General features: G+C 36.8%; 2 protein-coding genes across 2 annotated transcripts; both read right to left on the bottom strand.

Annotated features, from left to right (window-relative positions):
* Positions 1-1,385: 1,385 nt before the first annotated feature.
* LOC103956146 (2,3-bisphosphoglycerate-dependent phosphoglycerate mutase 1) lies at positions 1,386-6,548 on the bottom strand. Its single transcript, XM_018649633.2, is given in 9 exon segments — positions 1,386-1,965; positions 2,249-3,423; positions 3,673-3,701; positions 3,704-3,773; positions 3,895-4,051; positions 4,140-4,258; positions 5,207-5,430; positions 5,530-5,771; positions 6,113-6,548. Coding segments are annotated over 8 exon segments (999 nt in total). The 5' UTR covers positions 6,220-6,548; the 3' UTR covers positions 1,386-1,965; positions 2,249-3,372.
* Positions 6,549-12,367: 5,819 nt separating this feature from the next.
* LOC103956145 (protein DOWNSTREAM OF FLC-like) lies at positions 12,368-14,527 on the bottom strand. The gene is made up of 2 exons (XM_009368084.3): positions 13,139-14,527; positions 12,368-12,912 (listed from the first exon to the last, which is right to left on the bottom strand). The coding sequence occupies exons 1-2, from the start codon at positions 13,293-13,295 to the stop codon at positions 12,581-12,583; spliced, it is 489 nt and encodes a 162-aa protein (XP_009366359.2). The 5' UTR covers positions 13,296-14,527; the 3' UTR covers positions 12,368-12,580.
* Positions 14,528-27,219: the final 12,692 nt, after the last annotated feature.

Here is a 27,219-nt window from a genome sequence, read left to right as displayed (position 1 = left end):
CACATTAATTAAACACATAAATTAACACTATGCTTCTGTTCATATTTTCTTATCCGACAGTATGTACAAAACTTCTCTATAACATTCACTCCAATGCAAGATTTACGATATAACAAAGTGAGATTTATAAGGAATTAACTTGGCTACTTAAAAGACGAGGAGTTTCTCAAAATACTTTTATGACCGATTTACAAAATTTCGTGTTTATCATCGAAACCGTTAATATTTTAAATCATTTTGTATAAATCATATATCAATAAGATCATGTAGTCATTTAATTGTTTAAAAACAAATAGACAGATTCTGTAAATGCATTACAAATCATATATCTATTTGTTACGAAAACAATCTTAGCTTTAATTGATCTCTTGGAGAATTTGATATTTTTAGAGCTATTAATAATATAAACAATTCTGATGATAAACAAAAGTTTTGTAAATCGACCACAGAGTATTTTGAAGATGAGGTCCTCGTCAACCATGAGTAGCTCAGCATTATTCTATTTAGAAATCCAATTCTCAAAGTTCTCCCTCATTGTCGAAGAGACGATTAGAGGCCTGATTTGCTAAGCTTATTGACAATCAATGGTAGTTATAAGGTATTAGAGGCTAATGGGGGGTCTAAGAATTTTTCATCATGGGGCTAATAAAGACAGGTGTCCACTCGGGCCTCTTTGAGGAGAAATTCTTACATTGATTCGATCGATGGTTCAAAAAAAATTTTTTTTTTGTTTTTTGAGGGGGGGACTTAATATTGGTTTGCTACTGATGTGCTTTTATAAAATGTAGGTATCATAAAAAGCTAAGTTCAAAAAATTGTTTGGTAAACATTTAAAAATAGCTTATTTTCATAGTTTTTGGTGAAAAAAAAAAGGCTGAAAACGTAAAGTAGCAAAAATGAGCTTATTTTCACAGCATAGTAGAAGCAGTTTTTTTTCAAAGCACAACAATATCAAACCAAATTAACAATGAATTAGCAATAATATGATTCAAAGTCGAGATCATGCATTCAACCAAGGTTCACAGGTGATTCAAATGCTTGTCAACCACTCCCTAACACTTTGACTAAAACTTGAGAAATGGAGTAAATTATATAAAACTATTTCAACTATAGGTTGAACAATATTTTCATTCCTCATGTTTTAAACATTACAATGTCATACCTTAAATAATAACATGGCAAGAGCGGGACCCACTCAATTGCCAACTGAAATAAAGAAATTAATTAAATATTAATAAATTATTAATTTTTTATTTAACCTAAACAAAAACTCTCCCTCGATCTCCCCAGATCGCGGGTCGTCCCCCTTCGTTCTCCCTCACTCCCTCCTCCGTCCCCCTTCTTCCTCGTCCTCCTTAAACACAGCCAAATTTCCTTCATCAAAAACATGAAACAACACCACGTAACATTCAAGACTTCAAAAATTGCAAAATTCATCAAAATTTTAGAGCACATTACATACAAACCCAGATCTGCCTTCAAAACCAATACATTCAATAACAAATCCACACCAATAAATTCAATTACAAATCCACACCAAAAGCACAAGCCAGAAGCCAAAAAATTATAAAATTTCACAGAAATCCAATCGGCGTCGTGAGGAGATAGAGAATTGCAGGCAATGTGTGCGAGGAGGAAGACTGAGAGCTGTATCAATGTGATGAGGATCCGCCATTTTCAAGAGCATGATCTCGACTTTTACTCTGTCTCGGCACTCACCATCTGCCCTCCACGCATTGCACACGTCGGCCTCCACTAGTCTCTCTCTACCATGGTCATCAACAACGGACCTTTCTCTAAAAATCCAACGGTATACATATGGTCTGTTTTTTTCTTGCTTTTCTGAAGTCTTTCAACGTTAGGCCTGTGCACTGGAACAATGTCTTGCATTTAGTTAGTGACCGCAGATCTGCAACTTACAAATAAACTCCGGAAAAGCCCGAACAACCAAAAATAGGTCGTCCCCTGCGAAAACAAGAATATATGAGCGAAATAATGGTCCAACTGCAGAGATGAGACTGAATCGTATAAATTGGGTAATAAATAAGTGAGTGCATGAATACAAGATAGGTTAGCATCATACGAATATTGGACCACGGAATCAATTCTTGCGTAATTGAAGGTTGACATTCAACGTAAAACACAGTTATACTGAGTGAGATAGGCATAGCTAATCCAAAACAGTAAACAGGTAAAATGTGAAGTGCACATGTAAGTGCTAAACTCAGCAATACTGCACAGAATTTACCTGCTTTTATATAGTTCAATGCAACCCTTTTTCCAATTTTTGCCTGTAAAGTGCTAAACTCTGCATGCAAAAAGTGTAGCAAGCAGCAAATAAAACATCTAGTAATGAGACCTGAAAAAGTAATTTTCTCACATTCATCACCGTCGTCGATTGACCCAAAAAGACCTGTTTTGTGCCAACCAAACACAGATCAGAGTACTAGAGACAATTTTATTTCAACTGAATTACTATCCTGATCTCCCAACAAGGGACAGGTCCAAGATTCAAAAACAACGATGGCTTAATTTTTTAAGCCAATTTTCCCCCCAATAAAAGCCTAAGAGTAGATATTGACTGAAAAATCTCTCAATTAGAATTTAGAAACAAAATTATAAACCATATTAGAAGAATAATAGTAGAAGACAAATTGGAGTATTAAGAAGAATAAAACAAGCAATGCTGAAGAAGAAACAAGTTAATCATAGATATGAATTGGGCTGGCTGGAACTCAACTAGCTTTGTTTCTAATTCTTAATACTAGGATGGGCTATAACCCACCTCAGACTTCCTGGATCTGTCCCAGACTCAAAAAAATACCCATTTAGTCTTACTGAAATGCCTTCTGCAACCGATTTTTCCCCTCCTGCACACCCTCCATTTGTCTAGCCATTCGATTTAATAAATCAAATTCAATTGGCCACAGCTTAAGTCAAGGACTATTACAACCAGAGCAAAATGTAGTGTGAATTTTCAATTAATTTTAAGATTACTTTGCCTATAAAAGTTTCAAATTTTGAATTGAAACCAGTGTTCATACTTTAACCCCTTCAAGTAAAGCTTAACCCTGCTTCTTTTGATAAAAGAGCTTTCAAAATATATAGCCTGAACAGTCTCCAAACCTCTGCTTGCTCGGGATTGTTTGAATGAACCCACTACCCCACTTCCTCGAAAGCCCCAAATAATTGCAATGAATTTGAAGGTATTAACACCGTTATAGCTTATAATGTAAGGATACACACAGCAAGCTATAAGGTTTCAGGATTGCAACAACTTATATGAGCAGAAAAATTAACACCTTAGTATAAGCATGAACACCAGGTTCTGTAGGTCCTACTGGGCTTCCTCTCCTCATAAACTCTCCCTCCTTAAAAATATAGAGCAGTGGTACACTGGTTGATAACTCTAAAGCTAATAACCTGTTTGACATGAAATACTGACAATTACTTTTACTAATATAAAATAAGGAAAACTAATGAAAAGGGCTTGAAAACTTTGAATTTTAACAATAAGGACAAAATAAAGGGTAAAATGAATAGTACTAGGATTGACTTTTTAGTGTAAAAATGTGGTTTTTCGTTAATGTGAACAGTACCGAAAGCTTTTCGTTAAAGTTCCCTATAAAATATTCATAGGTGGTACAAAATTTTGGAAGTATGGTTTGTTACCTCTTGAGAAGTTAATCTCTCGAGATATGAATAATACACTTCAATGAATTTCCGTGGCCAGCAACCAGAACGTTCTTTCCAGTTTGTAGTTGTGGTTCAATCTGCAATGTAATTTTTTGTCCAGGTACTTACACATCAACATGAGTTGAACCTCTAGAACATATACCCAGCTTTATATGGGAATTGTATGTTAAAATCAGATATTGGAACTTATCTGCCTACCTGTTCTTTAAAATAGGCTACAGCCCTTTGAGAACACATTTCCAAACTCTCACCACTGGGGGAAGGAATATCAAAACTCCGACGCCACTCATGCACTTGCTCTTTTCCATATCTTTCAGCTGTCTCCAGCTTATTAAGACCCTGTAATTCACCAAACCTGTAGAATACAACAGCTGGTAATGCTATCTTCTCAAATTTTGTTAAATCTAGGATGAATCGATGATAAGTTAATAATAAGAAAGTACATTCTTTTGTTTAATTGCCAAGCAGTTATAACTGGAATTGATTGCTTTTTAGTATCTCCACTGTAAATTTGACTCCATGTTTTTGCCTGTATACTCTCGTTGTGCACAACAATTGGCACCTGAAAAGCATAACATAGATGTTTTTGTGAATTTGATCTTCAAATAATAGTTTATATGTCTTTCTCTAAGAAAAAGCAGTCAAAGTCATAAGGTAAGCATAACGTTAGAATATCTAGAACTCTAGATATTAAATGGTATGGCCAAAAGTCGGCTTGCTTGCCCTCTTTCCTTTGAATCTGTCTTGTAACACTGTTTAACATTAAAATCACAAGTACAGTCAACCTGCCAGATCATAATCATGGTAACAAGCTTGTGAGTGCGGCAAGACGTTTAAACTGACCTCCATGGTTTAAGTAGCTAATACATGTTTTGTTGTTAAAGCTTCAAGGTTAGCATTGCAAAGAGTATAGATTAATGAGCTAAGGAACCAGATCAACAAAAATCATCATTTTCCAGAATGTGCATTATACTGGTTTTCTATGATCCACATCATACAGGCAACAGAGGGCTCTAAAAGTCCCTGCATGGTAGATAAAAGCATGAAACAAGAACATTTGGGTGGATAGTTCCAAGCAACATCAGTCAAAAGTCTAGATACAAAACGTCAAAAGTCTGGATACCAAATAAAAATGGATATAACTTCATATGAACGTCAGCATTTGAAGATCTTGTTGAAAAGGTTCATATGAACTTCTACAACATTTTCCAATCTCAAAATGAACAGTTGACTCTGTTCTATACATAAACGTTATAAATCAGTGGATGGCGACAACAAAATACATGTTATCTCTAAAATTAAAATATATGTTATCTCTAAAACTAAGTTCAAATCTTGCCATAAATATGATATTCATATACACTAACATATTGATGCTTAACGCCCTCCACATGTGTTGATCAATGAACCAATTATTTACTTAACACATTACTCCTTTTCATAGTAAGGATTCAGTATCTCGAAGGAAAAATTTGTGCAAATAAAAATCTCGAAAATTGAGCAAAGATACCTTCTTGCGGTGGTGTTGAGTCATGGCAAGCATTGCCGTCATCTGTGCACGAATAAGCAAAGATGTGTAAATCATATCTACAGGGATGTTGCTGATTCTCTTACCAGCTTCTATTGCTTCATCAACACCTTTATTGGTTAAAGGCATGTCAACACAACCGGTGAACAAATTCTTCTCATTCCACAAAGATTCAGCATGACGAATTAAGATCAAAGAACTTTCACCTGCAAACAAGAGTGTAGCCACAAGAATTAGCAGAGAACTCGCTGAGTCACACAAAAGAATAAACACACTTGATGTCTTTTGAGCATTGTTGGAAATACCGTGGGAGGTGGATAAAATTGGATCAGTTGTCGAAGCTTGAGAAGACGATGAACGAATTACATGCAGTCTACATTGTCTAGAGCTACAATGTTCTTTTCTAAGCAAGCCAACATCGGCCGCCAAATTCTTAGAAATAAATCTGAAAGATGACTGCCTGCAATTTCTAGCAGAGCCAGTCTCACCAACAGAACCACGGAGCTGAATGACTCCAACAGGACGGCGGAAAGCCGTGGCAACCATTCTGATAATATCCAGAAAAACGCCATCATCAAAAACCAAACTATTTCATTTCTTTGGACAATGCAGAGTTTACAAAAAGTAAGAGAATGGAATATAATTCCATCATCAAGATCATAACCAAACATCATCATTCAATTGGGCTTTTTTTACATAAATTTACACAAAGTTGAATTCAATGAAAACACATAAAAGAAGTTCGGATTCATGGGAATAAAAGCTGCAGAGTTAGATTTCACTACACAGGACAGTGAGGACACAACCAACCAGCTTAAATGAAGAAAGTGTCCAGATCGAAATTTCAATCCAAAAATCTCACAAGAAAAAATAAAGAGGTAAACTTACTCACATGAATAGAAAATGGGTCTGTGACCTCTGGGAAATTTGAAAGCTTTGGAGGGATCAATGCTTTGTGAAGGGTGTGGGGAAGGGGAAGGGGAAGGGAAACACATAATCGGAAAGAGGTGGCGGAACTCTTTTTCAGTTTTCCCCACTGCAAAAACTCCACTTTTTACCAACCCCTACCGCAATGACCTCGTAGACTCGTAGTAGCTCCTTTTAACTAAGAGAAGATAATCCCCCTTTTTTTTTTTTTTTTCTTTTTTTTTTTTGTTTTTTTTCCTTCCCTTCCCATCTGTTTGGAAATTATATTTTCATTTCACAAAATGAATAAGATTACAATATGAGTATATATACAAGTTGTGAGCCAAACAAATCACAACACTTTCTAACTAAGAGAAAACTAACTATAACAGACTAACAGTTTTCCTTAGCCTCTAAGTATTATCCCTTGAAGATGAATTTACAATATTATCCTTAATATCCCCCCTCAAACGAAACTTGAGAGCTCGAAGTGGAAGTTTGTCACGGAGGAATAGAAATCTGGGCTTGGACAGAGACTTGGTACATATATCAGCCACTTGGTCTTGTGAGCAGATGAAATGAAGAGAGACTTGCTGTGCCAGGACCTGTTGGCGGATGTAGTGATAATCAATCTCTACATGTTTGGTCCGAGCATGAAAAACAGGATTCTTAGCAAGGGACAGAGCAGAGACATTGTCACACCAAAGTTGAGGAGAGCAAGGTAAACAATACCCAATATCAGTAAGCAGTTTACAAATCCAAGTGATTTCAGAAGCAGTGTTGGCAAGGGATCGATATTCAGCCTCGGTGGAGGAACAAGCAACAGTGAGTTGCTTTTTAGCACTCCAACTGATAAGAGAGTGTCCCAGATAGATGCAATAACCTCCAGTAGAGTGCCTATCTAACGAACAACCTGCCCAGTCAGCATCAGAGAAGGTCGTGAGAGAGGGAGGTGAGGAGGATTTAGTAAACCAAAGGCCAAGATCAATAGTGCCCTTAAGATACCGAAGGATGCGCTTGACAGCTTGAAAGTGAGACACTCGTGGAGTATGCATGAACTGACAGACAAGATTGACAGCAAAATTGAGATTGGGCCTTGTCCAGGTTAAGTATTGGAGAGCACCTACCAAGGATCGATACTCGGTAACATTCTCAAGAGGAGGAGAGTCATGATCAAGTTTGGAGGTGCTAAGGGGTGTACTACAGGGCTTGGCACCAACCATGTTTGCTTTAGTAAGGAAATCGAGAATGTATTTGGTTTGAGATAAGAAAATACCAGTAGAAGAACACTTGACCTCAATGCCAAGAAAATAGTGTAAAGCTCTAAGATCCTTAATGGGAAACATATCACTGAGTTTGTGAATCACATCTTGACAAGCAACAGATGAAGGACCAGTAACCAGAATATCGTCCACATAAACCAGGATGAATATTAAGGAAGGGTCTGTTTTGACAAAGAGTGAGTGGTCACTTTGAGAACCAACAAAGCCAAGAGAATGACGGGCAACATGCAGTTTATCATACCAGGCTCGAGGAGCCTGTTTCAGACCATATAAGGATTTATGGAGCTGGCAGACATGATTCGGTTTAGTGAGATCTGTAAATCTAGGAGGTTGCTGCATAAAGACCGATTCAGAGAGAGTACCATGCAAGAAAACGTTGCTGACATCAAGTTGATTCAAGAACCAGTCAAATTGAGTAGCTAAAGTGAGGAGAATACGAATTGTCATAGGTTTAGCCACAGGGCTAAAGGTCTCAATGTAGTCAAGACCTCCTTGTTGATGAAAACCCTTGGCAACCAGCCGGGCCTTATAACGATCAATAGATCCATCAGGTTTCCGTTTAATCCGAAAAACCCATTTACAACCAACAATGTTTTGAGATGGATGTGAAGGAACAAGAGACCAGGTACGAGTGTGTAATAGAGCAGTAAATTCCTCCTACATTGCATTGCGCCAATGTTGATGTTTGGATGCTTGGAGATAAGTGGTGGGAAGATAATCTGGTAACAAATGAGAGGGAAGTGGATGTTTAGTGGCAGTGAGGGCTCGAGGCCTGTGTATACCAGACTTTGAGCGGGTTTGCAGAGGATGAGTGTTCAATGGTGGTGGGGAAGAGGCAAGGGGTGGGGAATCTGGGAAAGAGGCAGGATGAGGAACAGGTTGATGGGATAGTACAGGATGAGGGGAAGGTGCAGGTTGAGATGAAATGGGAGGAATTGAGGTAAAAGTGAGAGAAAATGGTATGGAAGGGGTTGAGATGGTAGATGGAGGGTGGGAAGAGATAGAAGTATGAGGGAGAGTATGGAATGGAAAAGTGATCTCATCAAATAACACATGTCGAGAGATGTAAAGTCTCCCTGTGACAGGATCAAGACATTTGTAACCTTTATGGTTGAGATTGTACCCCAGAAAAACACAATGCTTGCTCTTAGCATCCAGCTTGGAAGAAATATAAGGCTTCAACCATGGGAAGCATAAGCAGCCCAAGACTCTCAGTCTACTGTAACTAGGTGCCTTCTGGAAAATAGACTCCCAAGGTGAAGGTCGAGATAGAGTAGGCAACCTATTTATGAGATAGATTGCAGTTGCAAACGCTTCAACCCAATATAGATGAGGGACTTTAGAGGCTACCAATAGAGTCCTTGCAGTTTCCACAAGATGGCGATGCTTACGTTCTGCACATCCGTTTTGTTCAGGGGTGTAAGGACAGGATAACTGACGTTGAATACCATGCTGGGCCAGGAAATTGGAAAATGGATTACTCATGAATTCACCACCAGAATCAGATCGCAAGGCAATAATTTTTGTGCACAGAACATTTTCAACCAAAGACTTATATTGCATGAAACAAGAGAGTACATCAGGTTTGTATCGCAGAGGGTAGAACCAACAGTATCTGGTAAAGTCATCCACAAATATGACATAGTACCTGAAACCTTCCTTAGAAGTAATAGGGGAGGGTCCCCAAACATCTGTATGAATGAGTTCTAGTGGTTTCGTTGTAGTACTAATGGTAGATACAAATGGCAACCAAGAACATTTGCCTAATACACAAGATGAGCAAAGAGAAGTACTTTTATTCTGTAGCATAGAAATACTAGAAGTAGAAGCTAGCTTATTGAGAATGGCGACAGAAGGATGGCCCAACCGTCCATGCCATAGAGTTCTGGAAGCTTTGGGGGCAGCAGTGAGAGCTAGATGCCCTTCCCTCTTATTTGAAGGATCACGGTTAAACCAGATCAATATCTTATATTAGTTTTTTATAGGAAAAGAAAAACAAAATAGAGAACGTGAGAAGAGAGGATGAAAGGGAATAAAAAAAGGAGAGGAAATAATCATAGTCCTTTAATCTAATTCACAAAGAGAAGTGAATTTTACACGCAATAACTTCACTTTTCTCAACAAATCATTGTGTACTATAAACACTTATTTGACTAAATAAGAGATAACTATAGCAAGTTATAACTGAAACGCAGTAATTCTCTGCACTTATAAATAAAAGGTTATAGGTTTGAAATTAATAAATAATGAGTTAATCGCAAACAATTTATTACTGCAAAACACATTGCCAGACAAAAAGGTTTTGTCGTGTCAAAGTGGTTTTCTTCGCTATGAACTTTAGTCGATGGAAGTTCGTTGGTAAAGATTAGTCGAGCAAAACCTGTCGCTTGAGGCCTTTTTCAACGAAAACACAAATTCGTTGGGCGAAATAGAGTTTGCCCAACGAATAGAGTTGTTGGTGTGGGACCTGATTTCCAACAACCTGAGTAAGGTTGATTCGAATAAAGTTACCTTAGAAGTTTGGACAACTCCGAGCGAAGTTGGATCAAACGGAGCAATGGTGACACCATCACCCTATTCTGGGGCAAATGGCGATGTCTGAGCGACTTCGCTGGATGTCCATGCTTATTTCGCAAGACACGCGATCTGATCTAGATATGGACTCAATCAAATCCTTATAAGTCTTGGAGTTTCTACAATCTAGGAATTAGCGTGTGTCGTAAGTAATAATAACTCCTAAGATGGTGCAATATCTACTTTTAGATATCCTTTAAGATTCTTCCGGCTTTGAACAAGGATTTTATCCTAAAAAGGTCTTGTTGGAACCAAATTCGTGCACTGTTGTGAGTAGTGGTTGTGCATAAACTCGAGCAACCTGCAAAACAATAAACAATCATGAGCAAGCCTAAAACTGTAGGGATAGGGTGTCGGCTAAAGGCTCTTCGAGAATCAAGTTAGTGAATAATTTTAGACTCAAACAGTGGTCAAGAAAATTGAAGTGTTTAGATTGTATTACCAGAGATGAAGCCTAGATAGATGTATTTATACCTTTAGGAGAGAGACCTTTTTAGGATAAATTCCTCATTTTAAGCTGGGAGAATCCTAAAGATATCTAAAAGTAGATATTGCACCCTCTTAAAAGCCTGATTACTTGCGGCGTACGCCAATTCCTAGATTGTAGGAACTCCATCTGATTGGGTCCGTATCAAGACCAAATTGCGTGTCTCGCTGAACAAGCATGGTTATCTAGCAAAGTCGCTAAGACTTTGTCTATTGTCCCAGAATAAGGTGATGATGGCACCACTACTCCATCTGATCCAGCTTTGCATGGAGCTAGTGAGTCTATGACCAGACTTCTGCGGTAGCTGTATTCGGATTAGCCTTAATCCAACCTTGGTAAATCATGGTCTCATAATTGCCCCTAACAATGCATCTGAGAGGCAACCCGTTCCTCATTGAGGGTGTATTGTTATCCAAAGACCATGTCTTTCGGAGTAAGCTAGAATACATACCATTTTAGTCTTCAATCTTTATTTATGTCTAATTCGACTTTTGGGCCTTGAAATGGTGGCGTTTTGGATTTAGACGTGCGATCTTGAATATTGTGCCATAAAATTTGTAATGATGAGACTTTGCGATGGTGGTGTTACACAAAAAACAAGAAATATTCTTCAATATTCGACAACTAAATGATTCACTTGCTGTCGCAAAAAAGGCTCCAACTCTCTTTTCGTACTAATTTCAAAATTCTCCTTGTTTTCTTAAAAGTCTTATCTATGGCATCTTCAAGCAAGAGCACCAAATCACCCAGGATTACGCCTTACAATCTTCCTCCAATGAAGGTTCGCAATCAGGAGGAAGGCCGAACCTTTGATGAAAACCATCGAGATCTCTTGGGCCAATGTAGAGTCTGGTGGGAGTCGGCCCATGATATTCATGCTACACTCCCAACGCCGTCTGAACCCCCAGCACCAAAATTTATCCTTGGTTCTTAAACTTGGGCCTTTGTTTCCCTCTTTCTGATTTCTTGAAAAGTATCTTGCCTTTTGTTATGACTTTGTCATCTGCGACATTTCTCCAGCAACCTTCAAACTCGTCACGTGTTTTGAATTGCTAAACCAGTGGTATGGGGCTGGCCTGGGCATTCAAGAATTTAGAATGCTGCTTATCATCAGGATGGGTTTCGGCGTATGTCACTATTTCTTAGCCAGACCTAGTCTCGTTTGGGATTCATACATTCAGGATGTTCCTTGCCAGGATAGCGATTGGTTTAAGAACATACTGGTCGTCGATGGAGATTGGGAGGGCACGACAAATGAAGTTAGGGTTAGAGCTCTCCCTTCTCTCAATCTAGAGTTTAGCAACGAGTTGGCGGACATCAGGGTGTACCGTCCATAGCTGATCCACCAGCCAATGTGGATTTCGTCGTTCATCATAATTGGAAATGGTTTCTTTCACCTGAATGCATCATATTGGTTGGTGATATCGCCTATCAAACCATTCATCTTTCTTGGATCTACTAAAAGATCATGTTTTTAAAAAAAAAAAAAAAATAAAATAAAAGGACGAAATCTGGTGAGGAGTATGGAGAGTAAAAATAAACCACAATCGACGATTAAATATACATCTAGGGTTTATGGATTATGTTGTCACCAGATAACGACCCGACTAGTTAACGTGTTTACACGAAACTCGTTATTTCTTGCAGGATTAACAGGTCGTGCAAGAAATTGCCAAATCTAACTGTATTAATCACATCCCTGCTTGACGAAAGCCCTATCATTTTTATGTTTCATTTTTGTAATTCATTGTTGTTGAGGGTAATTGAGTCTATTTTCTTGGTTATATTTGAAAGTTTATATAATAAGTGACATTTGTGAATTTATGGGCTAAACTTTGTTTTTTTTTTTGTTTTTATATGAAAACTGTGTTTAAAGATGAAGCTGGATCCGTATTGAAAGCCACAAATTAAGTGACCAAAGTACATATATTTAGATGAAACAGAACATTAAGATAGAAACATTATAATTGTCCACAAACTAAACAAACTTGAAAAGAAACTAATACCATCATTGAGATCAATGATAGGCATATACGTATAGCAAAGAACAACATAACTTAACTCTAAAGTGAGGCCACATGGACTAACAAGAAGCTAGCTCTTCTTCTATTCCTGCTGATCGTAGTTCTTGTATTGCTCGAGGATTTTTTCACAATCAGCCAATGGCTCGTCCTTGAAGAAGCCCATGTTATTTGCATAACGCTTGTCCTTAACCACACCGTTGTAACGGGTGACTACAACGTTCGCACGGCTGCGTCCAGGATCTGCCGATTTACAGTCACTTATGGGACTGCTAACAAGTACAGACTTACAAATTTGGTCTTCATGGTCCTCTTCAATCAAAATGTTGTATGTTCCAGTCGAGTCAGTCTCTCCCTCCACGCTGTATGCAAGCTGCAAGGTGTTCCTGTCTTTGCACTCAATTCTCACCCTTGCACCTAATAACAAGCACATCGCAACAGACAATACGCATATAAATGTTTTAGGAAAATAACTGTTATAATACTGTACACTAAGAAACTATTTATATTTTCTGATCCCATTTGATTGACATATAACGTGGTGAGCTAATTATGTGATCATAAGATATGTATGCCAGGCTACTTATCATTACAGGTAAGTTTTAACATATAAACAAAAATCAAATCAGTTTAGAAGGACTACCAGAAATGTAATTCGTGGCAGTCGTCTCAAAACCGCATCGGCAAGTGTCACAGTAGACGCGACCTTGAACGTGGAAGGGATTGCCCAACGTGCGTGCGCTAACAAGCCCCGGAAGCACGCAGAGAACCAACAACACGACCACCCTAGACATGGCCATGGCCAAGAATATTATTTTTAGCAAGGCTGAGACAAGTGCCAAGAGAGGAGGGAAAGGCTAAGTGAAATCGAACGTGAAGAACAAGAGTGGAAACTATGGAATGAAACGTAATGCATTCACACACACACACACACACATATATATATAGTGAGGCTATTGGACTTCGGAGGAAGGGAGGGAGCACATACACTACCAGTCACATGCAGAGTCATTGAAACAAAGAGAGTCTTGCGGGCCATTTCTTATGCCCTCTCCTCCGCAGTTGGCATTAATTTCAATGTGTAAGATGAGATCCATTTCGTCCTTCCAATATTATTGTATAATTTGTAGGACATGAGGGATTATAAAACTAGAACCTATGTTAAATATATATTGCATGCGAAAGAACGGAGAAAGTCTTACCCATGTTCGTTCACACGTCCAATTAAGTAGCTGCCCCATTGCCAGTACAGAGAAACATTTAGTTTTATTAGCTACTGTAACACCGTTATGTACTGATGCTAATTGGTGCATGTTATAATAAGCGTATATTATTCACACATATATAGAGCTTGAAATATAAATATGTGTTGCTTACTCTTGTTATAATAGATTAGATTAGTAAGACAACATGACATTTGCGGTTATATAAAAAAATTCACTATGAATTTAATTTTTATTATGTAAAAATACAAATAAAGTAAATGCATAATAACTTTGTAAGACGGTGAAACAAAGACCTACAGACGCTCCGGTTATACGATGTGATTACGAGATAGAGACTTAGGACCAAAGGAATAGTGGATGGCTTAAGAAGACTTGGAAAGAGGCTCTAAGTAAAGACTTGAACCACTTGGATCTAAAGGAAGACGTGACACAAAACTGAGCGCAATGGCATTCTAGGATTTATATAGCCGACCCCACTTAGTGGAATAAGACTTTGTTGTTGTTGTTGGGTAACTATGGTGGAGGGGAATAGTGAAGAATACCAAAGTTTTAGAAGAAAAAAGGAACCTTAGAGGGGAATATAAGATCCTACACCTTTTAAGCTACAAGTGGTTAAGTTGAAAGCAATAATGTTGTTAGATTATTTAACCTGTCTCTTTAAAATTTTAACAATTGTTTTTCTTTTAATTTCTTTATCCTTCAAAATATCCAATAACTACTATCCATGGAACTTTCATGTTTCCAAATTCCAAAGAAGTGTGAGTGGGATGTTTTTCTTCTTCCTCTTTTGAATAGTACTTCATATATAAATATATATATATATATATATATATATGTATGTATGTATATGTATATATATATATGTATATATGAGGCCTCAAGAAATGGATCTCCATTTTTTTATAAAAATGGGGATTAGTAGTGGGGCTCATCAAATCGAACTTTAATGATTCAAACCGTCTATTTTTTAATAGCACTTCATAGATCATCCTTACAAAATATTAGCCAAATCAGAAATATTTGAGGCATCTAATTGAGTTCAAAGAAATTGAAGAACACTTTGTTCAAAGAAAACGTTGAAATTTCATTGTCATAATTAAACAGGCAAATGATTTTGGATTGAATTAAATTTTTGCAAGGATGATCTTTGAATCAAGACTTACAAAATAGATGGCTCAGATTATTAAAGTTCAAAGTGGAATAGGCCCCACAACTCATCTCCATTTAAAAAAAAAAAGATGAGATCCCTTATCTATATATATAGTTTTTTTTTTCAGACCCCTTATCTATATATATATATATTTTTTTTTAAATAAGAATTAATTGTGGGGCATATACCACATCGAACTTCAACAATCCGAACTGTCTATTTTCCAAGTCGCACTTCATAGATCATTGCTTGCAAAATATTAGTCAACTCGGAAATATTTGCGACATCTAATTGAGTTCAAAGAACTTTGTTCTATAAGAAACAATGAAATTTGGTTGTAATAATTAAATATGCAAATGGTTTCGGATTGAATTGAATTTTTGAAAGGATGATCTATGAATTAAGATTTACAAAATAGAAGGTTCAGATTGTTGAAGTTCAATGTAGAGTGAGTCTCACAACTAATCCCTATTTCTTTCAAAAAAATAAGAATCCCTTTCCTTAAAGGGCCTTTGTGTGTGCGCGCGCATGTGTACACACACACACACACACACACACACATATCATGCATGTGCATATGATCGAGCTAAAGGAATGGATGGAAAAGCATTAATATTAATAGGCTTTTTAGCCAAAATAGTCTTTGAGATTTACACAACTCCTCACTTTAATTCCTGAGATTTGAAATAAATACAAGTGGTCCATAAGATTATTCACTATCAATCATTTTGGTCATTCCGTGAATAGTTATGTTAAATAAAAATTAAAATGACAAAACTACCCTCAGTTTAATAAACAATAGGCTAAAATGATTTGACAAAAATTGACGGTATTTTTGTCATTTTATCTTTATTTAATAGAGATTTTTCATGGAATGACTTAAATGATTGGTGATGGACAATCTTTGAGACGAATTCTATCGATTTCAAATTTTAGAAACCAAAATAAGAAGTTATGCAAATATCTAGAACTATTTTGAATAAAAATCCATAGTAATATATAGAAGAATCCTATTATTATATATGATTTTCCAATGCAGACCCGTGTAGAAAGAAGTTGCAAAATATTAAGAGGAATTCTATTGCGTGTTGTGTATCCAAGAGACAAAATCGTTGTATCCAACATCTTATATTGATTGCTGAATTAATAACAGTTCGTTTTACATACATTGTGGGGGATCTTTCACACGTCCAGCGAGAAAAGCATGTGCGTGTAATTAGATGCAGTGCTCGTTGGGTGTGGACTCAGCAACCGGTGTATAACTATTCACACCACATGGGATCTAGTAATCTATATATCGGGTACTGTTTCTATTAAGATTCAACTCCATCTTTCAACAATCATGAGAGTTTATATATATATATATTTGTTTTTATTTTTTTTCCTTTATTTTTAATTTTTATCAATGTGCATTTTTAATTTTTTTAATTAAGGAGTACTTGATGAAATTGATAGGAGGTGGAATCTCATGCAATAATATGTAGTAATAAACTGTCTGGTTCCTATTCCTGAAATTCATACGCGGCGGAATCTCCTGCAATAATATGCAGTAATAGATTCTATATTTCCTATTCCTATGTAGGACCACCCCAGACTGACATTCATGTATAACAACAATTAAACATACAGTTGTCTCGCATAAACACTTGACTAATTACACAATGTTAGTCAGGCAAGTAATTAATAGGCAAATAACTAAACATCACGCAAGATTTGTGCCCGGAAAACACATAACTGGGTGAAAAATCGAGTGAACTCTAAAGAGCTCCAGTCACTAGCAGAATATCAAGTTCATACAATTATCATTCAAACACAAGCTCAAGCACGACATCAAATGACGGTCTTCACAACGATGACAACTCAAGCACGAGCTCTTCACTTGTGGCACCGATGAAAGATGAAGATCCAACAACAGCATAAATCTCCTCAATCGAACATCAACAGACTAAGAAGATTTAGAAGGAATATGTACCAAGAGTTCTAAAGATAAGAGCTATAAGCTGAGTTACTAAAATGAATGCAAGGACTGAGATATTCTTAATTAGAACGTTTCAATCAAAATGCAGAGATGGGTTCATCAAGGTTCATCAAGGACCGAGCTATAAGCTGAGGTGTGGCATGATACGTCCAGCGTAAAAGTCAGGTCGCGTGACAAGTTAATTACGCATGTACAAACTTGACTAGGCATGAAACACAAATGCAGATTGTTATGCAATGCATGAACCAAACGTGAATTCCTAGGAGAGTAAGCCTTAGTCTTCATCATCTTGCATCTTCTAAGAACTCTATTACTATGCTAGCCCTACGTTGAGGTTGGTGTGATAATAGAAGTTTAACGTTTACATTTTGGATCAAGGAAAGCCAGACTTAGCTAAGACCTAAACTTAACATTTGATCTCTCTAAATTATTATTACTTTGGGTCATGTTTATCAACATTGTCTCTAATGTGAAAGGTAGGTATTGTTCAGTTTGGTTTCGTTTAGACCTTAAACTACACAACAAAGAAGTGAAAATTACTGGGTTGCAATGCCATCCCAATACCCAATGAGGCCTAAGGTGAAAATTACTAACGAGGTATCATTTTAATATTTATATGTAAATGATTAATTAACTTAGTTTGAACCATCTACACCTTATGTCTACTTCTTTACCTTTTATCTTTCTACATATCATCTTCACTTGATGACCCAAAGCACCCTTACAAATTCAATATACGACATTTTACATTATTCCAAAGTTAACTTAGTTGTGTGCATCAACATGTACCATACAACTTATTTGTGTGCATCAACATGTACTAGACACATTTTCAATGTTTTCATTTTTAAAAACAATTCTCGGATTAAGTTACCAGATGCATTCTCAAATCACAAAAATGTAAAATCTTATTTGTCATTTTATTTTTGTAAATAGTTATTCAAAAATTGTTTTGTAAAACATTACTGGGAATGGACACTAATTTTTTTATGAACCAAATTTTTTTTTCTGTGAATTAGAGAACTGACTACCCACATTGCATCCTCAGATTGAGTTGTACTATCGTAGGGTCCTTTTAAGCATATTAAGATAATTTATACTTATTTTTTAACCTAATAGATGGACCTTGAGAAAGCGTACAAAAGTATGAGAAGATCAAGACATTGGGTTTACAAGCTAGCCCAAGTAATCCAGTAGATAGAGGTTATTGCAACAACAGAAGACGATCGCCATCAATGACCGCTTCTAGCATGGATTGTCTACATACAAGAAGGGAAAAACGTTGAACCTAAAGTACTTTTTGACCGCTCAAGATAGTTGGTTGACCTGACAACTTTCTAACATAACCTGTAAGAACAAGTATGTTCATATTTCAACTCTGAGCCACGCGTTGGCCATCAACAGAAATAGGAGTCTATGAAGAGACATAACCTGTAAGAACAAGTAGTTTACCCGAGCCACACGTTGACATGTACACATGGCTATTTGCATGGGTAGACATGTTTCAATCACAGCATTTATCCATGAGTGGTTGGAAAGTAGTTTACCCGAGCCATGCGTTGGCCATCAACGGGAAAATTGGAAGTCCTTCGATTTAATCAGTCACTTACAAAGACTTGAGATGTTGTGTTAGTGGTCGAACTACAAGGAAAAATATAAGATAAAGTAGCATTTAGCCTTTCCTCCTGATTAATTGTCTTGACTGAATTAGTGACCACAAAGTTGACATGAGTCATGTCCTTCACTGTCACATCTCAATATAACAAATTCAGCTGGTTAACATCTGTTCGAAATTCAGAAAGAAGAACCATGCTAATCTCCATGTTATCTAAAAGTGAGGGTCTCATGGTATCATCTTGATCCTCCTCAGCCGAGTTTAACACAACCCTCTTGTCTAACAAACTAAATTTGGACTCGGTTGCTTCTGATTGAGCTTTTTTGCACATTTGGCATTGGAAGACAATCTTGGCATCCAGAGCGTCTAGATATGAATGAAGTCGCCTGACTCGTTCTACTTCCTTCTGCGTTAGGTTGAACAATGTGATGACCGATAACACTTAAAAATACCAGAAAGGTATCCCTGCACTCTGGATTTGCGCATGTGTTGGAAACTGGCTAAAATAGTTAGATCTAAATTCCTTTGGATCATGGCATCTTTGGCCGCAGGACTAGTCAAAGCCATGTCCATACAATCTTGGCATTCTTTGGGAAAACCATACCGATCGTTGGCCGAACTCACCTACGGTGTTGAACCTTGACCAAGGGTTCCTATGGGGGAATCAAAGGAAGAGCTTTCTTGGCGAAAGGTTCAATCCTTGCTTTTAACTTGTCTAGCCAAAGTAATAGCTTGATCCATTTCTTGGATTCCTCAATTTCAATTTCCATTGTTGGAACTTGAACCTTTTTCCCTTCGGCTATCTAGTAAGAATTGTAGGGACTTGTTCCACATAATTTAACTCAATTTCTGCTTCCGGCTACCATACATGAGATGCTTCTTTTTTAGCGTTGGAGACTTCGTTTGGAAGATGATTTCTGTGTTTTGGACCTTGCATTATATGCATCAGTCGGAAGATTGTGTTTATACAACTGAGTATATGTTGGTTTCAATGGCTTGAAAGTCCTTTGTGTAGTTAATGTGCTTATGTCACCCACCTGGGTGTCTTTATCGTAAAATGCTTTATCAACTTCAAGTTATCACCGAACACGAGGCTTCTGATCTTCAAGTCGTGGTCCTAATTTGCTAAAAACTCCTAATGTGTTTTGCTCCTAACCTTGGTCAGATGGCTCACGTGATCTTGTAAGTTTTACAATAGACTTGCATCGGTTGCACAACACCACTGACGAATCTTATTTGCTTGATTCTTGACTGACCGAATTGCGCTTGGCATGCTGGGTGGCCACACGTTACTGTACAGGAGAATTATATTAAGCATGATTAATTTTTAACCTTGATTGATCATTCGTCTTAGGTATATGAACAATTGCTGCTAGGAAAGGAATGATGTCAATCTTCAACTTCGGCTAACCATTCTTCTTGGGTATGTAGCCGTTTACCATATTGACCATTGCTGTTAGGAAAGGGTCAGTATCTACCAATATTTATGCTTTCCCATGAAACTTGATCTTTCTATTATCTATCCAATCTTGAATAGCATCATTAAAGGCTACACAGTTGTTGGTGGAATGCTTGTTGGAGTTGTGGACCTTGCAATTGACCTTTTCTTTTTTTTTTTTTTTCTTTCAAATCTTCGGCCGTAAGTACGACATGGCCTAGTTGAAGATTGATTATTTTTGCTACAAAGAGCTGATAAAAAAATAACATCAGCATGGGTGATACCAAAGGTGTAGACCTTAGACGTTTGGACTGCCGCTAGCTAAAGCTGTTCAGGTTTTGACATCTTTTGTGTTGGGATGAGTCAATGCTTTACACATGAATGGCTCGTCGTTAATGTTTTCTGCAACGTTAATGTTGACATACTATGCCTCTATATCCTCAGTCGAAGCAAAGAATAGTATTGCTTAACATGCTTAGGCAATTCATACATGTCACAAAAGCTTGGTGAATAAATGTTGTTAACAAATGGTTCATTTCCTCATGAGACTATTGTATTCCCTCATAGTAGTGGTTTGATGTATCTTGTTTGCGATTAAATCGGCCGATCTCACGTTCCAAAGTAAGCTAAAGATATCTGGTGTTCGTTGAGCTTGCAACGAATATGGGTTTAAGGAAGTACATCCAAGCCTCATTACTCTCATCATCATCTTTCTTGACCATTCATTCTGGAGGTCTAAAGAGAGCGGGCTTAGTGGTCCTTGTAATAGCTACCATCGTTAATTCTGGTTGTCGAGATTTATTTCCACTTCTCGACGTGCCGTAAAGTCTTGCGTGACTGCAATAAGAGTATCATGTGCCAGTTTTACGCAGGAAGGGACAATTGCTTGATTTGTTGAGGTTTTTTCCTATCATTGTTTTCTTCTTCACAGAGCGTGTTTTGATGGTCATAAACTTCATAGTTTTTACCACTTAGTCTCACTGAGTGTGCCAAAATGTTGACCCTAAAAATTACAAAGCTACATGGCCCACAGGTTGAGAAATTATTGAGCTAACTACGTCATTCTTGTGAATGCAGGCTTACCCACTCGCGACCGAGATTGGTCTGACGAGTAAAATAGATGTGATGGTGGTGTAGAATGCGTTGCTGAATTCTACACTTCAGCAACTACAGTTGAGGAAAGAACGCCTCTTAGCCTAGAGTTCTAAAACCTAAAGACAATGTTGCTTAATTCACTGCGAAGTTCAGGATTTTCAGCACCAGCTTAGGCAACTTCAACTATGTTCGTGAGAATATAAGTGCGTCAAGTCTGTGTCAGGCTATAAGGGCAAAGATACTTTAAGGAGATGAGTGTCTTTATCGTAAATATTGTTCGGCCATCTGAATGCCGAATTCTGAAATGTACTTTCAAGTGACTGATCATAGAACACCTCACTTTGTTGGGGAAGCTAATGAAGTGACCTCTTTAGGCGAAAGAATTGAAGACTCTTCACTAGCTAAGACTTGGGTAGATAACTACTGAAATAGAAGTAGTGTTGTTCCACCGAACTGGAGGTACTCCCATAACAATTGGTTTTATGACTCTAGTAATGTTCCAACGAATTGAAGAACACATTGATGTTCCAACGAAATGAATATATCCTGACCAAAGGGTTAGGATAATTAGAATTGTTCTCAAGGTTGTGAGAAGGGTTTCGCGTAAAGCAAGCTTTTTTGCGAAGCAGTTTGTTGAGTTTAAGGGGTCTCTCATGTTGTAGAACTACTTTTATTTGTAGGTATGTATTTTGTGATAACCAAGCTTACTAAGGTATAGTCCTAATAGGACTACGCCTCCTCGACACCCACTTGGATATCCTTTGAAATTATCCTTTTGGTCCCTTCCTTAACTGAAGCTTGATCTCCATCCAATCTCGGATTTTTTTGCTTGAACTAGGATTCTGAACCTAGTCTCTTTGTGCACTTAATTCATTATTTGATCAGCCATAGATTTCAATTCCTAGAATAATTCAAATCTTATCAAAACTTCATCCTAATTCTTGACAATTTTAACTTAACCAAGACTCAACTGAGTCACGTCTAAGTTTGATCCCTTAGTAGTCCTACTTTTATCAGGGCTCAGTCGAATTGATGCCCTTTTGGGTTGAGAGTGAATTGCCCTAAGGAATCATTTTTGGGCCGAGAGTCACGACCTTCTAACTTGAGTTATCTTTTCTCGGTCCAAATCCTGTATTTCAAGCCCAAACAAAAGTAAAGAATATCTGGAATGGTAGTAGTGAACCAAAACATGGTAAGGGCCAATCTATAGCTTGGTACACCTACGCAACATTCACAAGGACAAAAATATCGTCGTCGTCGGACACCCATTTGGCCAAAATGGAGAAACAAATATATCCTGTTTCTATAATAATTTTTATACAATTAGAGGATATATCCCGGTTGCATGCATAATTTTTCTTCTGATTACCGCAACAAACCAATGGACAGAGGAACAGTCGCAAAGGGAATCACCCCACCCGTCATTTTCAAATTAATTCGACGGAATGATTTTATCTTCCCAACTGCTTTTACTTTCCACCCAACAGTTACCATATTTCTTCATAACTATAAGAAGCCAAAGTAAAAGTAAAACCCCTAAAAAGTGCTGGTAATTACAACTTTGTTCGGACATACATATTATAAGGCCGAGCAATTATTTGTTTTCTTTGTTTTGATGCAGCAGAAGAAGATAGTTTACGAGGTATGCATTTTCCTTTTACCGCTGCTTTCTCTCTATTCTCTTCTACTATTTCTGCAGCAAACCCAGCCTTGCCTACTATTTCTGCAGCAAACCCAGCCTTCTACTCCTTATCAATTTATTAATCAAACACCACAGTTAGTTAATACATTAAAATTATGCAAAACATGCTAATATGTATTACGAACAAAAATGACCATTTTCTATGTATCATGAAAACTAACCTTTCTTCATGGTAAAAATTTGATCTGTTAAGCACAGGCGCAGGGTCAGTCGAAACTCGATCCTGATCTTTGATGGAGTCCACAATACTGCCACTAAAATACTCTTCCTCCTCTTCCTGTAAGTTCCCAAACCTTGGATTCTCAAACATGCATTTAATCATGTCCTCCTGCGCCACCGCTACCTTCACCGCAACCTTGTACACAACATCTTTATGAAAGCTCTTGCAGCTCTTCTTCACATGATCTGCTTTGCTGCCCATGTGTATTGCTTCACACTCATACATGGTGCATGTTGGAAGATTCACACACCTAACTGATAACACTAGTCACATAAGAAAGAAAAGATCAACGCATGTTTACCTGAGGAAGACATCGTTAATGGTTGCTTCAGAAAACTCTTCTACTCATTGAAAGCCTTTATGTTCTTATGGTGATAGAACCCTAATCTCAGAACGTGTCTTTGGGAGCATTTTTGCATTTATAGAGGCAACGCAGCCAACTTCCATCTATCGTGGAAGTGTGGTTATTAACCCGTTGCCCCAAATCCTTGTAGACGTGGAGTGATGGAATATCAGTTAAACAAAGAAGTTATTTCCCAATATTTAGAATGTGTTTCCACAATAATTGGACATTAACTTTTCCACATATTAAAACTCTTAAGAATTATATTATCAACACATGAACTCTCCTTTATCACAACTTGTTAAGTCCACGTAGGATTCTTACATTCTCTCACATGGGCGCTAACTAGTTGTGGTTTCAAGGTTCCATGTCTAATATAAACTCATCCTTATGTGATCACGTTGAGTTTTACGCAATTAATGTCGTATTCACATTTACCAGCAATCATTTGGGGATTGAACCTCAGAAAATAATACATGTACTAGTACTGTATTCACCCTGAGATCAAAGTCCTTAAACTCATGCCGTATAATGCAAGTGTATTCATCCATTTATACACATTTCTAATGACAATAAATAACTGGCATTTCTTTACTTTCTCCCACATTTTGTCCAGTTTACCTTATTGATTAACTTCAGAACCACTGTCTTCAATCACTAGACTTTTCCGATTCAAGTTTCCTGCATGATAAACACTCGAATAACTCATTCTTTGGAATGATGATTATGCATTTATTTGATGTTAATCATTGTTCAAAATGAAAACACATTGTTAGCCATAAACTTGAAATGAACAAATGAAAATTAACTTGTACATGAAAGCCTTATTTACTCCCACATTTCTGTAGATTCAAAGTTTTTGTGCAGCCCCATGTTTGCAACATGATCTTTAAACACCCCCACAGCTAGTGACTTTGTTAATGGGTCGGCTATCATCAACTTTGTGTCTATGTGCTCAACACAAATCTCTCATTTCTTCACATAATCTTTCACTGATAGATACTTGACATCCATTAAACGAGTTGCTTCTGATTTCTTGTTGTTCTTTGAAAAGAACAGAGTTGCTTTGTTGTCACAAAACATGTTTAATGGCCTCGAAATGGTGTCAACCAATGTCATGAATGTGATGAGATTTTTCAGCCACATCCCTTTCTTCGTGGCTTCAAACAAGGCTATGAATTCAACCTCCATTGTTGAGGTTTCAAGTGCCTTTTGCTTAGCACTTTTCCACGACACTGCAGCTCCTACAAGAAGAAATACATATCCATTCGTCAATTTTCTATTGTCAATGCAACCAGCAAAGTCAGAATCTGCATATCCCACAAGGCCCAAGTTTTGCACCTTTTTGTAAACCAGCATATACGATTTAGTCATTTGCAAATACCTAATGCCTTTTTAGCAGCTACCTAATGTTGTTCTTCCGGATTCGATTGATATCTACCTAAAAACTTATGACATAAGCAAGATCAGGTTTTGTGCAAACTTGACCATACATCAAGCTCGCAATTAAAGATGCATAGGGCTTGTTCATCATGCTTTGTTTTTCCAGTTTGTTTCGTGGACTCTGTGACTTGTTGAGCCTATCTCCTTTGCCCATTGGAACCTCACCACCTAAACAACTTTGCATATTGAAGCGTTGGAGCACCTTATCAATATATGCCTTTTGTGAGAGTCCAAGCAACCCTTTTGCCCTATCCCTGATTATTTCAATTCCCAAAACAAAAGAGGCATTTCCCATGTCCTTCATTTCAAAATTCTTGGATAGTAGAGCCTTAGTTTCAACCAACAAATTCAAATAGTTGCTAGCTAGAAGGATGTCATCCACATATAGAATCAAAAATATGAATTTCGAGCCACATACCTTCAAGTGTACACAGTCATTGACTTTGTTCTCGTTGAAATCCGGGAGCTGTCACTTTTTCATCAAACTTTAAGAACCATTGCCTCGATGCTTGTTTAACTCCATAGATTGATTTGTTCAATATACAAACCATTCTTTCTTCTCCTTCTTTTATGAAACCAATTGGCTATTCCATGAAAATTTCTTCATTCAAATCACCATTGAGAAAAGTCGTCTTCACGTCCATTTGGTGAAGTTCGAGATTATAGTGTCACTACTACAATATTAGCTTTAGGTGGCGGATGATGGTGGCGAATATTAGAAAAATCATGTCGGATAAATTATATCTGACACATCATTTAATTAGTGGTGGATAATAGAAAAATCTTGACTATATTCGACATAAAGTCCAAATGGATATTCAGTGGCAGATTCTGGCGGTTTTTAAGTTAATGGTGGCGGTTATAACCGACAGAAATTGACTATTTTATTATTTTACTTTCTGGTGGTTATTATTTTAGTATTCCGCTGTTATAATTGACACAAATGAAAATTTTATTATTTTAAAATGTTGTATTGATTAAAAATAAATAAATAAACACATTTTAATTTATTTTTTTTTCACTCATGACCCTAAAGTCTAATGAACCCAATTCCCACGGGCCATAAATTTTTTGAGAGAATAATAACAACAGACTACAATCTGAAGCTCGATCATTTTTGTAACAAGGATTATGTTCCCTCACAAGCAAGCAACAAGATACAAAGAAATTCAAACAATTTTTTTCAATGCATCACAAAGCACATTGTATGGCACATAAACACACATGAACATCTAGATTCTGGTGTACTCCATCATATCTGATTTTATTATTTTAAAATGTTATATTGATTATAAATAAATAAATAAACACATGTTTTAAATAATTTTTTTTTTCACTCATGGCCCTGTCAGATATAACCGACACGAACAAAGCAAAATTTTGGACGGCCGCCAAAATAATCTCTGAATGTGTTTTTGTTTTGCGATTTTTTACACATGCTATCTTAGAGTATATACAAACATATTTGATGGTTGGATCATTAAAACTAGTTTCGTAGAATGCATATCCTATCAAATTGATAGATTTAACAAACACTAAAGAGTTAATGTTATACTTCTATTAAGTATAAAATAAGATTTATCCACTAGTGTAAATATTTTAAATTGAAGATCGAATTCATTCATTGCATTCTTATAGGATCGAGGAGTGTAGCTGCAAAAAAAAATCATCAAAATCAGAGCTAAAATAGACGTTAAATTGTGATTTTTTGTTTATAACCATCAAAAACTTTTATTTCTTTACCTAATCTCTGAATGCTTGTACTTTGTGATTTTTTACGTATACGATCTTGGAGTGTGTACAAACAAGTTTGACGGTTGGATCATTGAAAAACGTTTCGTAGAATGCGTATCGCATCAAAACGGTAGATTAAACCAACACTTAGAGTTAGTGTTATACTTCCCCATCAAGTATAAAATAAGATTTTGTGGTATCCACTAGTGTAAATATTTTAAATTGAAGATTGAATTCATTAAATGCATTCTTATAGGGTCGGGGAATGTAGCTATAAAAAAAATCATCAAAATCGGAGCTAAAATAACCGTTAAATTGTGATTTTTTGTTTATAACCGTTGAAAACTTTTGTTTTGTTACCAAATCTCTGAATGTTTGTTTTTTGTGATTTTTTACGTATGTGATCTCGGAGTGTGTACAAACAAGTTTGACGATTAGATCATTGAAAAAAGTTTCGTAGAATGTGTATCGTGTCAAAACGGTAGATTAATTAAACACTTCAGAGTTAATGTTATACTTCCATTAAGTATAAAATAAGATTTTGTGGTATCCACTAGTGTAAATATTTTAAATTGAAGATCAAATTTATTCATTACATTCTTATAGGGTCGATGAGTGTAACTGTAAAAAATCATTAAAATAAGAGCTAAAATAACTGTTAAATTGTGATTTTTTGTTTATAACCGTCGAAAACTTTTGTTTTGTTACCTAATCTCTGAATGTTTGTTTTTTGTGATTTTTTTCGTATGTGATCTTAGAGTGTGTACAAACAAGTTTGAC

The sequence above is a fragment of a genome, unplaced genomic scaffold (genome assembly GCF_019419815.1).
Source record: "Pyrus x bretschneideri cultivar Hongxiangsu unplaced genomic scaffold, Pyrus_bretschneideri_v1 Contig18, whole genome shotgun sequence".
NCBI classification, from domain to species: domain Eukaryota; kingdom Viridiplantae; phylum Streptophyta; class Magnoliopsida; order Rosales; family Rosaceae; genus Pyrus; species Pyrus x bretschneideri.
This window is presented reverse-complemented; position numbering and strand designations above follow the sequence as displayed.

Coding starts and splice junctions, on each gene's coding strand:
- LOC103956145 (XM_009368084.3), bottom strand. CDS start 13,295: ATGGCCATGTCTAGGGTGGTCGTGTTGTTGGTTCTCTGCGTGCTTCCG. Junction 12,913..13,138: donor TGCCACGAATTACATTTCTG/GTAGTCCTTCTA, acceptor GCTTGTTATTAG/GTGCAAGGGTGAGAATTGAG.